Source organism: Conger conger, chromosome 13 (genome assembly GCF_963514075.1).
Source record: "Conger conger chromosome 13, fConCon1.1, whole genome shotgun sequence".
In the NCBI taxonomy this organism is placed as follows: domain Eukaryota; kingdom Metazoa; phylum Chordata; class Actinopteri; order Anguilliformes; family Congridae; genus Conger; species Conger conger.
Window position 1 is genome coordinate 7053421 of NC_083772.1, and position 15769 is coordinate 7069189.

Sequence of the window (15769 nt, forward strand, 5' to 3'; positions counted from 1 at the left end):
AAATATTCTCAAATACATAATGGTGGATTGTCACCTTCCATATTGTCATTGTAACACTTGGTCATTCACAATTTCACAGTTATCTGCACGATCGGTGCGTACTTGAAAGCTACAGTAACAGTCACTGTGACCTGCCTCCGCAGGAGCCCAAAAACTGAGCCATAATGAAAGACTAAAGGAACTTATTGGTCAAAACTTTAAAACGTTATTATTTTGAGCCAATTTTTCGACACTGTATTTTTTGATTTTCCATGGGCCCCCCTGACTGCTTCATGGTCCCCCTGGGCCTCTTCAGTCAAAAAATCCCACAATTCTTTAATATCACTTTTTTATCAATTTCAAACCAGTTCCAGCAATAATAGTTAGAGTCATTTATTTATATTACTTTATTATTCCAAAATCAGGACACATATTTAAATTATGAAAATAAAACAACATTTAAAAGCTGGTTGTTTTTAATAGACTAAACTTTTTAAAATCATTTTTATGATTATGATTAACTTCTACAAATTTTTATCAGTCCACGATTCAGTGAGGGATCATTACAAACATGTCCAGTAAGTGAGAACATCGGTGGGGTGTCTGATTGGAGGGCTGTAGTGTAGCTGGGGCCCCTGATTGGAGGGCTGTAGTGTAGCTGGGGCCCCTGATTGGAGGGTTAGATTGGAGTCCAATGGTCTGGGAGCCTGGCACTTAACCCAAATGTTTTGCAGTGCTGCCGTTGTACTATTAAGAAAAGCACTCCAACTGAATTACTTTGGTCAAATTAACCAGTTGTATTAAAGGATTGTGTGTAAAAATGCAATCTGTGTAAGATTGTCTGGATAAGAGTGTCTCAATGCAAACATGTGCATGCATTTGGGAAGCACAAATCTATATCACAGTATTTCACACAACACTATTTCACAACATGGAAATGGATTCTGTGTCTCTATGCCAGTCTCTGTTTTGTTCCCTTTAAGGCCTCACCTCTCAAACATAGGTACAGTTCTGGCCTGGTCATAACGTTTTGATATTTTCAGCATCTTTGGAAAATGAGGAAAATGATTACATATGTTCTTGAACAAAATTTCCCAGATTTCCCACTTGGCATCAAAGGAAGTGGTTTTTTAAAGCAGCAGAGCGTCAGTCTCGCAGATGAACCTGCGGTACGAGTAGCAGTGCGTGTCCATCCATGCACTCTCACCGGGCACAGTCACCACACAGTCTGCATCCTGGTACTGCGTGCGACTGTCAAACCAGAAATGGTCGTCCGGCTGTCCGTTCCTCCAGAACCTGTAAGATAAGCACAGAGACACAGGCTGCCGGGCGGCTCATTGGGCTAAGGCAGGTGCATGGATGAGCCCCACAGTCATGGACCAAATCCAGATCATGCCCGTGCTGATTGTGGCTGGTAGCACCATAGGGCAACGCACAGTTGGCAATTGTATCACCCTATGGAGCTACCAGCATGGGAGGGTTCAGTGTATAGTACCTCCCGCTGGTTCATTTTGCCCCTATGGACTGCATGTCAAAGCGGAATATGAAATGTCTTCGTCCGACGGTGGTGTGAAGGAGCAAGTCGGCAACATCACTTGTTTCAGCGGACGTATTTAATTCAACAGAAGCAGTGTGGGATCGTGCCTGAACATGACTGCTCAGTGAACATTTCAAATTAGGATGGGAACCTAACTCTGACCCCCGACGTAGCCAGGGAGCAATGTTTTAGGGCAAATTTGCAACGGAAAAATTAATGTCGTTTTTTATAATTTATGGTGGCTGTGTGAGATATTTGCTTCATTCTATGTTTACTTTTACTTTCAAATTCATCCACATTACTTCCTGTACAGGTTGGCTTTCTAAGCTATAAAGGACATGCTGTTGTGCTGTTTGGAGGCCTATTTTTAGACATTATTTTCACACACAGGGAAACACAGTTCGGCTACACTTTATAAACTGTTTTACACCTGCTTGTGCTCTACATTTGGTGCAAACAGCAGTTTCTTATGGGAAAATAGTGAGCGATTATTTAGCTTACAAGGATCATTATAAATCAGAATATTCTAATAGACGCCTCCCATGTACAGTAAAAGTTATATATAAGATATTACGTGTTCAATGATAACTGGTAGCGTCATAACAGGGGCGATAGAGCAGTCATCTAGCACTCAGACAGTTGCGGCTCGATCCCTCGCCCTGGTCGTGTCAAAGTGTCCGGGAGCAAGACACCTAACGCCCAATTGCTCCTGATGAGCTCATTGGTACCTTGCATGGCAGCCTTTCCCTGTTGGTGTGAAAGCGCTGTGTAAATCCAGTCCATTTACCACCCTCTGGTGGCCATTTAACATCATTATTTACACTTACACCTCACAAGATAATAGTTGCTTTTTAATTTAGTTGTATGTGATATGGAGGTGCTGGAGTTTATTCAGTTTCTCCACTGTCTAAATATGTATGCCCAGTAGTGTGCATGAAAGGACTCTTACCCTCTCTGCAGGGGGCTTCCATCCACCCAGAGCCAGGTGCCCTCTGTTTCTGAGTCACTCAGTCCAATCCAGTTATAATCTCGTGTGTATTTGGTGATGAACTCCTGAACACAGACAGAACTCACTGATCACCCTGCTAATAGAGACATCGAGAGACTCACGGTCCACACCAACACAATCTGGATCTGTCAGTTACTGAGCAACGGTGTGGGCCACACCACACTGATAAATGAACTGCACCCTATTTCGACGCAAAAACACACCTTTTCAAACCTTTTCCCACCTCCTGATATCCCCCCCCCCCCTTTCCGATATCCCTATCCCTCTTGTCTAGCACCCCAAAAAAATATATTAAAAAAATAAAAATTGCACTTATGATGACTGTATGTTTAGAAAAGCACTTCACGTGTATTTTACTAGTTATGGATGTGTTGCTTTAACTTGTGGAAGTACCTATGCACTTGTAAATCGCTTTGGATTAAAAGCGTCTGCCAAATGACTAAAATGTAAATGTAAAGGTAACACGACCGAACACACAATAGGCTGCATACATTTATGTTTTTTGTAAAATGTGTTCTGTCCTACCTATTATGGTAAGCCATTTAATTATTTAAACTGTTCTATCACTTTATTCCATTCATCATGCAAATAAAAATGATCTCTTGATCACGTCACAATTCTGGTGTGTATGCATGATAATTTATTCACTGTTGACACTTGCTGTTCACAAACTGACACACAGCCTCTTGATAACAGCATCCTTGATATCAACAAGGAGTTTGTTTTCATGTCTTCACACTGATCAATGAGATTAAAAATCATAACGTAATTTTACTGAAACCTCAACATTACCGTGGCTAGTGGACGGACTTTACTTTCTCATACACAGAAAATGGTAAATGGTTGGCATTTATATTGCGCCTTTATTCAAAGAGCTGTACAATTGATGCTTCTCATTCACCCATTCATACACACACTCACACACACTCACACACCGACGGCGATTGGCTGCCATGCAAGGCGCCGACCAGCTCGTCAGGAGCTTTTGGGGGTTAGATATCTTGCTCAGGGACACTTCGACACAGCCCGGGCGGGGGATCGGACAGGAAACCCTCCAACTGGCAGACGACTGCTCTTACTGCCTCATCCATGTCGCCCCCACCCATTCACATTCACTCACAGTCACATTCATACAATATCTTACCTGCTCCTCTTCACTCTTTATTACCACCAGGTCAGCTCCCTGCTTAATGCAGTCACTGCGACCCTCCATCCAGCTCTTCCTCTCCGTGGAGAAGTAGTAACACTTGGAGTAGAACTGCTCCCAGCCCTGTGGACAGGGCTTGCACACTCTCTCTGTACAGGAAGAACACACGTTTCTGACCAATCGAGATGTATGGCAGACAAGAAAATTTGAGACAATAAATCACGTGAACGAGTGCACCGGAAAGAGGTCTCCCCCAGTTCTCTCTGTGTTATGTAATTAAGGCAAGAAGAGCACAACTCACTCTGTAAGCTGAGGGGACAGTACTGATCCAGGAAGGGGGATTTCGCCAACACGGCATCAAAGTCCCTCTGTAGCTGCTCCTTGTGTTTCATGTTCTCCAACACAACCATAAAGGTACGGTTCCATCGCTGAAACATGTCCCTCTCTTCTTCCAGTAGTTGCTGCAGTGTCTTCCTTTCCTCCTCAACCCTTTTCTTCTCTCTGGTCAGAGTTTGGCATTCTGTCTCTAAGGCGCTGTAGTCCCTCTCTCTCTGTATCTTCTCTTTTGCCAGGACGTTGTAGTCCGTAACCAGTTGTCTCTTATCATTGTCCAGGGTATTGTAGTCTGTCCATACTGTGCTACAGTTTTTCTGCAGCTGAGCATTGACTTCGGTCAGCACCTTGTTTCTTTTCTGCAGCTGAGCCTTGTCCTCGGCCATTTTGTCGTAGTTCTTCTGCAGCTTGTCCTTCTGCTCGGCCATTTTGTTGTAGTTCTTTTGTATCAGGCTTTTCTCCTCGGCCATTTTGTTGTAGTTCTCCTGCTGCTGTCCATTGTCGTCAGTGTGAATGCTGCAGTTGGCCCTGAGCTGTTCCGCAACCCCTTCCTCTATTGTATCGTTCTGACGAAGGGCACCCTCTTCACCGGCACACATGTCTAAAACACAAGGCGCAGTGGGGATTTGAATTGGTGAATTTTATGGTAAAAAAAACTAAGTTCACATTTTAAGATACATTATTACATTTCTCTTACTGTGGATTGCGAATTTTCATGTATCTACTCAAAATGAAAGTAAACACAATGACGGGGTCTTTTACTTTTTCTTTTACTTCATTTTAATTAAACGCATCTTTTCTGTTGCCGATAGTATATAACACAAATTAACTGTCTTCCATATCACAATCTCAGCGCTGTAGAATGTTCAGTTTCATTTACACTCAGTGAGCACTTTATTAGGCTTCATTAGACTTATTTTTCATTCTGCATACCACTGTTGTAATGTGTGCTTATTTGCATTACTGTCATACTGTCTTCATGTCAGCTTTGACCAGTCTGGTCCTTCACTGAGGTCTCTGATTAACAAGGCTTTTTTTCCCACAGAACTGCTGCTCACTGTTTTTCGCACCATTCTTAGATCCCTGTAGATCCCAGTAGATAAGCAGTTTCTGAGATCCCGGGAGATCAGCAGTTTCTGAAACCACCCTGGCACCAACAATCATTCCATGGTCACTTAGCTCACATTTCTTCCCCATTGTGACATTTGGTCTGAAAAACAGCCAAGCCTCTTGACCACGTCTGCATGCAGATTGACAGTTTATATAGTAAATAAAAAAATGTAAACGTTAACTTTAAAATCATAGTTTGGCATGCGTCTAATAAGGACATACACAGATAGGGAGATACTCACAGAGGACACCCAGGACTATTGTGGCAGTCAATAAGAGAGCACACAGCAGCCCCAGACACACTGCAGCCAGCCTGTAGGGGTGGGAGCTTTGTCCCCGTTTCTCTGTCTCTGTAGTCACAAGCATAAGCACGGATAAAACGATTAAACTCGTTGTTATGGCCTGAACGCACATGGATGAGATGCCTGTCAGTATTGCATCACATTACATTAATGGCATTTGGCAGACGCTCTTATCCAGAACGACGTACAGTTGATTAGACTAAGCAGGAGATGATCCTCCCCTGGAGCAATGCAGAGTTAAGGGCCTTGCTCAAGGGCCCAATGGCTGTGCGGATCTTATCGTGGCTACACCAGGATTCGAACCACCGACATTGGGGGCCCCAGTCATGCACCTTAACCACTACACTGCAGGGTCATGTACCTTAACCACTACGCTGCAGGGTCATGTACCTTAACCACTACGCTACAGGGTCATGTACCTTAACCACAACGCTACTGGGTCATGTACCATAACCACTACGCTACAGGGTCATGTACCTTAACCACGACGCTACAGGGTCATGTACCTTAACCACTACGCTACAGGGTCATGTACCTTAACCACTACGCTACAGGGTCATGTACCTTAACCACTACGCTACAGGGTCATGTACCTTAACCACGACGCTACAGGGTCATGTACCTTAACCGCTACACTGCAGGCCGCCCAGTATTAAACTGTGTGTATAGTATGCACTGCAGAACGGGGGTCCATTTCCTCATCATGTAATACTGTATCACGTTATGTACTACGCATAAACCTTGAACACAAAGGCATATGTGTGACAGACCTGATGGGCCACACAGGGAGACAGTGTGGAGGGAGGTACAGTTGGTTTTCACGTCAATATTGGTCACATCTTCACCCTGAGTTACTGAGAGAGGAAGAGCAGAGTTGGCGGTTTGAGGACCATCATATTTGAACTTCCCCTTTCATTAAATTTAGATTCATGAAATTATTATAATGTCATCACAAATGTTTTTGAAGTGCAAAGCCAGGACGGTACATATGCACCCGACTAGAAATTTTCAAAAAAGTAAAGTAATACAATATTTTCAACTACTCTATTATAAAGACCCACATTATGAAAAATATTTGCTTGGTTATTGAAGAACTTGCAAAACATTGCAAGTTACAGTTTTTTTACAAATTACTTCAACCCTAATCACACAAGCTTCTGCTCAATTTTCAAAACCTTAGACACAACATTCAAAATTGTAAGCACTTGTTCGCCTCATTGGATCGAATTCCTCACATTTATTTAGATCGTCCATACAAAAAATACCTATCGATTCACTGTTTAGTTTTTGTGAACAAGAGATTTTTGGTTTATGTATATTGTATCCAAGCTAAAAAGTGTTTAGAGTGAAAAATGTTCTTAAATTATCTGTTTTGAGTTTTGTGTCTACAGTTTTGAAAAATGACCTCAAGGTTCTGAAATTAGAGTCAAAGTGATTGTAACAAACTGTAGTAGAAGACAATGTGCTCCAATCGCTTAGGTCCAAAAGATACCAATTGCATCATCAGCTTCAGAAAAGCAGCCAATTAAATAGCAGCCATTTTGACAGTGAATAATTGCAATAAATGAACTATAATGCAAAGTTTGTACTGTTATGCCTTACGGAACCATACGTTTTATTATTTAGCCAATTTACCTGAACTCATGATATCTTCGTAGACTATGTTAAGTGAAAATAGAGTGCCATCCTATATAATAGAGACCTATCGAGTGCTACACTGCTCGTTCTACTCAGGAGTCGCATTAAACTCACATGGTCTACCTTTCTTTCTGCAAGCCACAGCTTCCTTCAGTTCCTCTAGAGACACTGCGGAATCCAGCTGCTTCGCTTGATCGACTGAAAGAGATGACAAATTCGGTGAATTACGGAAAACTTTTCTTTCCCCAGCGCAATCCATTTTAAAGGCCTCGGAGACCAACGTAGCGCTGCTATTATTAAACCGCGTCCGTGAACCCTGGAGGTCATGGGCAGCTTGAGTTTTAAAGCCATTTGCCACTCAATGTTTACTTACCGGCAGCGTCATGGCAGAAGTTCTTCTTGAACTTCACAGGTAAGTATAGCAGGCCCTTCGACATGGCAGAGAGCGGTGTAAAAGACAAGACGCACGCACAACGTGAGCAATGAAAGCCAGACAAGAATGAAAGGGGAATGAGCTGGGAAATTGAATGATTCTGACAAAAAAAGTCTGCTCCCAGACACACAGTGACCCACCCACACCCACACACACACACACACACACACATATAAACACACACACGCACATACACATACACACACACACACACACACACAGACACAGACCCATCCACGAATAATACATGTCAGACGTAAAAACATGCACTCTTTTCCACCTTTAACTGACAGGAAAAATACCACTGCACTCTACTGCATAATTATCACAAACTCTTCATAATAACAGGTATTGCATCACAACCAATCCACACCCACTTTGGCTCAGAACCAGAACAGACTGGACTGCGTAGTGCCTTGCAGTAGATACAGCACTGTAGATACAGTAGATCAACTGTAACCAAAGCCACAATAAAATAAGTGTCGTATATTCTGTGAGCATATATTTGAGGAAGTGTAGGGTTGTGATACAGATGGCTGGCCAGCAGGCATCTACTGTTATAACTGCCCCACTGTGCGTTCATTTGAGCACTTCCATCACTTCACATGCCTGCAGTGTTCCTCAGGGCACAGTAATGCACATGCAGTGTCCATTAATGGTTCCCTGATGGGATTATTCACCTCCCTGTGGGGTAAGGGGCATGAAGCCGGCAGCTGAGCAACTTCCTATCTTGTGCAGTGGTGCATAAACATGGCCCACACCCAGTACAACTGCAACCACCGCAACACAGAACAGCAACAAGCTTATCTCTCAGCTAGACAATAATGTCCACTGAACAATGTTTATTCCTTTTAATATTCATTAGATATATCAGAGATAGCACGATAAGGAATAAGTGCCCCATATTCCCATACCAGGACTTTTAATCAGGTAGATTAGTAGAAATCTCAAATTCCATAATGTGCTGTACTGGTAAAACTGGACAGGAGAAACCAATGGGTCCCGGCTGTTTAAAGCGCACTGATCACTGAAACATGGCTATGTGTGGAAAATGAAGGTTTCAAAAGAAAAAAAAAGCGGAACATTTCTGGCAAATTTGCATTTTGTTAAACTGGTTGATTTGATTTACTTATTTAAGCTAAAAAAATATATATATTAAAATGATTCAAATATCTGCACACTGCTAATAACAGCCAAATGACAAAATAAAGCATATAATAAATACATTTCTGCTTCAGGGCCTACAGGGTATGCAACGGCCTGCACTGCCCTATGGAACAAGAAGCACAGCACACCTCCCCCACTAAACGTGCAGAAGCTAAAGAGTAACATCTCTAGCTTCACAATAAAACACTTTTTTTCCCTTTTACTGATCAATCATCAGAAAAATAATCTCTGGCAAGATTCTGGTTAAAGAAGCTGAACGGTATGTATCGGTCTAGTGTACAGCATGCATTTTCACCAGACACAGTAATTACACAGTCTGCATATATGTACTGTACATCTGTATGATTCATGCAGTGGTCATCTGGCTTTCCCTTCCACCAGATCCTGTAAAATAAGCACAAAGACACAATGACAAGACAGAAGCTCCACTTCTCACTTGCCTGCCTGCAAGCGTTCTCGGTCCCAGTTATAGCACTACATGACTGCAAATTGTAATTAGGGACTCAGAGGGTCTAGTCAGTGATTATACTGGATTACATGCCATTCAGACCACTCCCATAACACTGACTACTGGCCAGCAATTGGTTAAAATGTAATAATAGATGTACTGTATAGATAACTGGGCAACACTAAGCACAAAGTGGATAAACTTTGTGGGGCTCTCTGAGGTTCATGTACAGTGCATGTACAGAGGTGGTTTGTGTGTTTGCTGGTCCAGCTTTCTGTTTGCTCCATACTCTCCATTTCTCCTCCGAATGTGTATTTATCCACTGTAATGTGTCTGGAAGACTTCTTACCCTTCTGACCTCCAGTCCTTTGCTTCTCAGTCACCAAGACCTATCCAGTGTCTGACCTGCTGCGAACCTGAGAGAGGCACAGTCCACACTGATACCACAGGCATCAGTCAGATACGGAGCAACCATGCACCGATAAATGGGCTTCAGTCGCGGGAACAAGATCTCTCACACAGAGCATATGAGTCAAACAGAAGCCCTATCTCTAACTGCAACGTTTCCTGTTCAGGGGGTTTCCGGGACAATTCTTAGCCTGCGGTTCTCATCAGGCTTTGCATCTAATTGAAAAGCAACGAGGTAAACGTACGTCTCACCACAGACTCAAACAGTAAAGCAAGGTAAAGGATGTAAACACTTACAGAGTTACATTTCACTGCCTTTCAGAATCAACAGTCAATACGTAAATTATGTGAATCGGTGATCTGCGATTGGCTGTGCCCCAAAAAAAAAGTACTGAACCCCAACACTGAAAAGCACCCGCACAGTTAAACATGTACACTACCGTTCAAAAGTCTGGGGTCACCTTGTCTTTTTGAGCTTTTTCAGATTTAATATTCTCTGTTTGTAATTAAACCATCCATACGTGGCCAAAGAGCAGACTCAGAGCTTTTATTACAGGGTATTTTTGATATTTCGGTTTCACCACGGGTCAGGAGCTTCACTTAATGTTCACGATTGTTGGTGGCAGACAGGGTGGTTAGAGTATCTCAGAAACTGCTGATCTCTTGGGATTTTCACACAAACTAGTCTCTAGAGTTTGCAAAGAAATGTGAAAAATCCAGTGAGCATCTCTGAACACACAACACTTCATAATTCTAAGTGGACAGGCTACAGCAGTAGAAGTCTAAACGATAAGTCCAATGAATACTGAATAAAGTGCTCACTGAGTATATCTGTTCCATACTGTATCAACATGATTTACAGCTGAATCTAGTCCCAACCCCCAATTCCCATTGTGATCCATTCAAATTCAAAGAGCTTTAGTGTCAGTTGTAGGACAACCTTGTCACGCCCCCCTGCTGCATTTATCATTTTTCGCTTTTGCCTTCCAACAGGTTGATTGGTGGGCGTGGTCCCTCCACAAGTGGCACCTGGAGCTAGTTTAATTCCGGTTAAATGAGCTCCAGTGTTGCTGCTTGGGGGGGCAGTAAATATCACACCTGTCGTAGGACAGACGTTTTTGGTTGTATTTTTGCACCCTCAACATTGCTACACAGACTACATGCAACACTGCCGTCCTACTGATCTCTCATGCCCCATCGTAATTTACTTAAAAAATAAATAATTGGTTATCCCGTAACCCTGTTGTCGTGTGTTTCATTTTCCTGTTCACGACTAAAACGAGCCGGTCGTAACAACCTGAAAATATGATAACCAGGCTCTGATGATGATGATGGGTCACAGACATCAGGAAGTCATGGCATGCAGAGAATATACACGTCCCCCTGCCATACCACCATACACTCAGACACCTCTCCCCCTGCCATACCACCACACACTCAGACACCTCTCCCCCTGCCATACCACCACACACTCAGACACCTCTCCCCCTGCCATACCACCACACACTCAGACACCTCTCCCCCTGCCATACCACCACACACTCAGACACCTCTCCCTCCTGCCATACCACCACACACTCAGACACCTCTCCCCCTGCCATACCACCACACACTTAGACACCTCTCCCTCCTGCCATACCACCACACACTTAGACACCTCTCCCTCCTGCCATACCACCACGCACTCAGACACCTCTCCCCCCTGCCATACCACCACACACTCAGACACCTCTCCCCCTGCCATACCACCATGCACTCTGACACCTCTCCCTCCTGCCATACCACCACACACTCAGACACCTCTCCCCCCTGCCATACCACCACACACTCAGACACCTCTCCCCCTGCCATACCACCACACACTCAGACACCTCTCCCCCTGTCATACCACCACACACTCAGACACCTCTCCCCCCTGCCTTCACATCTGTGAAGGGGTTAAGTCAGATTTAAGTGCAAAAGGAACAAGACCGGTTTAAAAAAATCAAATTAAAAAAAGACATTTATTTGTGATACGAATTGAAGATGAAACAAACAGAAGAATTCTCGCTCTGGTTTCAGTGAAACGTACAGGAGGTGCACCCATAGTTCACAGTTACAATTGGCGCAATGTTCAATGGCATAAGTCTTGCTGATCAGAACAGATTAAGGTGTTTTCCTGTTGAATAGTCTTACTCTCAAACAATCTGTGCAACTACTCTTTGTGTATGTCGTTGTATGTAATCAACCATGGTCTTACACCCTAATGCGGGCCGGTCCATGGTGTCATCAATCATATGGACATTCTGAAGAGAAAACAGGTGTGCAATTGTGCAATATTGTAATTCTTCATGCTATTTCCCCTTAAAGTTCATAAAGAAAACATGAACTGTGATGGTCATTGTGAATTCATTTGAAGTCTTTTATTGGACATAAAATGTTTTGGCAAATGCTCCTATAGTTAAGAGAACATGACAACAATGTTGCAGGAATTGGGCCAAAGCGATTGAGAAAAACGGCAACATTATAAAAGCATTCCTCGTAGGTCAACACTCAAGTCACATACTTTCCAAATGATGATATGATTCCAAGTAATGATAATGACATCATCCAGCATGGCAGACTGTTTAGAACAAAAGAGCGCCAGTCTCACAGACAAACTTGAAAGGAGAAAAACAGAGGGCATCTTGCCACGTGTTCTCATTAGGTATGGTAACTGCACAGTCTGCATCTTTTTCTTTGCTCTGGGTTTCATCCCCAGACCAGTAAAGATCATCCGGTTCTCCACTTCTCCAGAACCTGTATGAGAAGCAGAGCCACTGAATGACTAGTGACACTTTCATGTTGCCTACGGTTACAGCACTACCTGACACTGTATACTCTGGTTACAATTATGGCTTTTGTTGTTATGCTTGTAGAATAATATTATTGGATATACAAAAATACTCCTTTTGTGGGTTTTGCAAGGGCTTGGTAGTCACCGTGAACTACACACTGTGGAACAACACACAAAACCTAGAACAGTGATATTGCACATGGAAAAATGATGATATAGAAAGATAGACATTAAATTATTACATCTTAACTCATATATAGCTACAAAAGCCTACCCTTTCTGCAGCAAGGTTTTGTCTACCCAGAGCCAGGTGCCCTCTGTTTCTAAGTCAGTCAATCCAATCCAGTATGGGTGCTCTCCTGTTCTGTTGGTGATGAACCCCTGAACACAGACACATAATGACTCTCACTGCTCACTCTGCTGACACAGAGTCCACACCAACACATTCTGGATCTGTCAGTTACAGAGCATGAGGCTTATTGAGAATGTACCTGATATGAGTCATGTATTCCACTGTTCAAAATACAACACAACATTTTTCTCCAGTTTACTTGCTAATTATTATCCACATTTTCACAGGCAAGTACACCAGGTCCAGTCAGAAGCCTTAGAGAGTTTGTACATAATGCCTCCTGCCAGACTGCAAAGAATCAGCAAAGAATGCTGGTCCATTTGCTTAAGAAGTGCCAATCTCACTCTAAAACAACCTCAAAAAAAAAACACTCCTCCTAGGAGATAACATTAGGGTCCCAGGATGTAATCTAATTAGCTCTAATATCCATTTTGATAAGAAGCTGCCTGTGATAGCTTAAACCTAACCTTGAACAATACCACCCTCGATCCCAATGGCAAAGGGAATCTTGAGAATTTCAGCATTTGGTTAATGTTATGGTAATCTTATGACAATCAAGTAGATTTTTATTTTATTTTTGGAAAGTGATTTCTCTTAGAGGTTTTCTTAGTATTCTGTCCAAATGGTTCAATCTTTTATGATCAAATATTGAGGTTTGATGTGCTTTGATAATTCCACATACCCAGGGTCCTACCAAATCCATCCATTATCTCAACCCACTTATCCTGAACAGGAGCCTATCCCAGCATACATTGGGCGAAAGGCAGGAATACACCCTGGACAGGTCACCAGTGTGAGTGAATGGCACTCACACACTCATACACTCATACCCACGGGCAATTTAGACTCTCAAATCAGCCTAACCTGCATGTCTTTGGACTGTGGGAGGAAATGCAAGCTCCACACAGTGAGGCCCCAACTGACTGGGATTTGAAACCAGGACCTCCTTGCTGTGAGGAGGCAGCACTACCCACTGCACCATCCGTGTTGCCCTGTCTGTGAAAATTATATCACAGATTGTGGAGTCAGGTTCTATCAGGTTTTTTTTGTTAACGACATGTATTGTAGTTCAGAACACTGAAATTGACCAAAAGTTTCTGTGAATTTGGTAGGACCCTACATGTACCCTGGCTTTGATTGAGGGGTTCTTATGTGTTTATTTCTGGGATTTTTTTAATCTACTAAGTTTTTATCTACTTTGTTTTGTTTAAAGGTGTAAAAGAAGGTTTTCTTATATTTCACTTTGTTGGTAAAAGATGGTAAAAAATGGATACATGTAGGACTGCCAGTTCACCTGACCATAACTTAAAAGGTTTGTCTTGATTGTTTGTATTTTTGATTAAGGCTACACAAGTTCACGTACAGTAGGCTCTAGAATTATCGGCACCCCTGACTGGTAATGCACATAATAATAATAATAATAATACATTCAATTTTGGTCTCATTTGGTCATTTAAAGTATTATTGAACGAAGGTGCTGTGGTCAGATGAGACCAAACTGTACATTTTTGTCAGATGTATCAGTATGGTCACACTAGGACTCGACCGTACTGTCCTCTAGGGTTTCTTCACACTTGTTCCTGTTTTCGATCATTGCAGTTCATTGTATGTCGCTCTGGATAAGAGTGTCTGCTAAATGCCTTGTAATGTTAATGTAACGTAATGTTGGATATGGATCAGCATGTATGCCATTGAAACAGATGCATGAAAGGGGATGCACATCATACCTATGGAGAAAGTGCACCGAGAAATCTGTTTTAATTCCAGAGGTCTTGGGGCACTGGTTAAAATCAATGGTATAATGGATTCCACCAAGTATCAGGCAATTTTGGCTGAAAATCTGGTTGCCTCTAACACAAGGTTGAGACTTGGCTGTCGGTGGACTTTCCAGCAAAACAATGACCCAAAGCATACCTCAAAATTCATACAGAAATGGTTCCATGACAGCAAAAGCTATGTTCTGCCACCTAAATCCAATCAAAAACCTGTGCACTGAACTGAAGAGGGCAGCACAAACTCAAGAATATGAAGGATCTTGCAAGGATCTTCAAAGAGGAATGGTCCAAAATCCCACACAATGTGTTCTTTAACCTTGTCAAGCACTAATGGAAGAGACTCAATACTGTTATCCTCGCCAGAGGTGGATGCACCAAGTACTAAACCAGGGGTGCCAATAATCATGGACCCTTGGATTTTGGTCTATTCAATTCTAAATCGATTTTTTATTGAATTAATGTTTGCTTTTGGTTGGTTCCATTGAAACATTAATACATTTCAATGACAATAGAATATTATGTGACTCTAGTTTTTTTTCTGTCGCACTCAGTCAGTCAGTCTCTCACTCACACAGTATCTTACCTGCTCCTCGTCACTCTCTATAATCACCAGGCCAGCTCCCTGTCTTAAGCAGGCACTGCGACTGTCCTTCCAGCTCTTCCTCTCAGTGGAGAAGGAGTAACACTTGGAAGAGAACAGCTCCCAGTCCTGTCGACAGGGCTTGCACTCTCTCTTCTCTGTACACAAAGAAAAGGCCACAGTCAATTATAGATGCACAGCAAACAAGATGCTTTGCAACAAGAAATCATATAAATAAGAAATAATTGAAGAAACATAATAAGAAATATAATTTCTCTCAGATATCTCTTTTTTACAGAAATACAATAGATCATTTTTGTAAAAGAAAACCACCAACAAGTAGCAAAAAGATCATCTCTATCTACAGATTATGCTAACGGTAATACAACTCACCATTTGAAATTTCAGGGCAGTATTGATCCAGAAATAGGTAATTTTTCTCTAATATTGAAAGGAAAGCCATGTTAATCTTCCTCCTCTCTTCTTCAAACCCTCTACTGTCATTGGCTGCTGTCACCAGTTCCCTCACCATATTTGAGCACTCCGTAGACACATATGTTGTCCCCTTCTGGTCTGGTGTGTGAAGGAACACGCATTATTATATTACTAATCTAATTAATGCAGTATCTGCTGACAATCAGAGCAAACATGTTTCATCTTGACCATATAAACTGAACAGTGTGGGCATTTTAGTTGACTACTCAGTAGTGTAACAGTTTCATATTGGTTTGAATGG

General features: G+C 42.4%; 1 protein-coding gene and 1 long non-coding RNA gene across 5 annotated transcripts; both read right to left on the minus strand.

Annotated features, from left to right (window-relative positions):
* Positions 1 to 786: 786 nt before the first annotated feature.
* LOC133108430 (asialoglycoprotein receptor 1-like) lies at positions 787 to 7669 on the minus strand. 4 transcript variants are annotated; one of them, XM_061217945.1, is made up of 7 exons: positions 7179 to 7667; positions 6188 to 6271; positions 5358 to 5465; positions 3974 to 4606; positions 3670 to 3821; positions 2466 to 2569; positions 787 to 1275 (listed from the first exon to the last, which is right to left on the minus strand). In XM_061217945.1, exons 1-7 carry the CDS (start codon positions 7312 to 7314, stop codon positions 1110 to 1112), a joined length of 1383 nt encoding a protein of 460 aa, XP_061073929.1. In that variant the 5' UTR covers positions 7315 to 7667; the 3' UTR covers positions 787 to 1109. The 4 variants fall into 4 exon arrangements, with proteins under 4 accessions (XP_061073929.1, XP_061073928.1, XP_061073931.1 ...); XM_061217944.1 differs by having other exon boundaries at positions 7170 to 7666; XM_061217946.1 differs by lacking the exon at positions 2466 to 2569 and having other exon boundaries at positions 1101 to 1275; positions 7170 to 7253; positions 7429 to 7669.
* A 3897-nt stretch (positions 7670 to 11566) lies between these two features.
* LOC133107214 (uncharacterized) lies at positions 11567 to 15081 on the minus strand. Its single transcript, XR_009704579.1, has 3 exons — positions 15037 to 15081; positions 12601 to 12707; positions 11567 to 12289 (listed from the first exon to the last, which is right to left on the minus strand). It is a non-coding gene; the product is annotated as an uncharacterized LOC133107214 (long non-coding RNA).
* Positions 15082 to 15769: the final 688 nt, after the last annotated feature.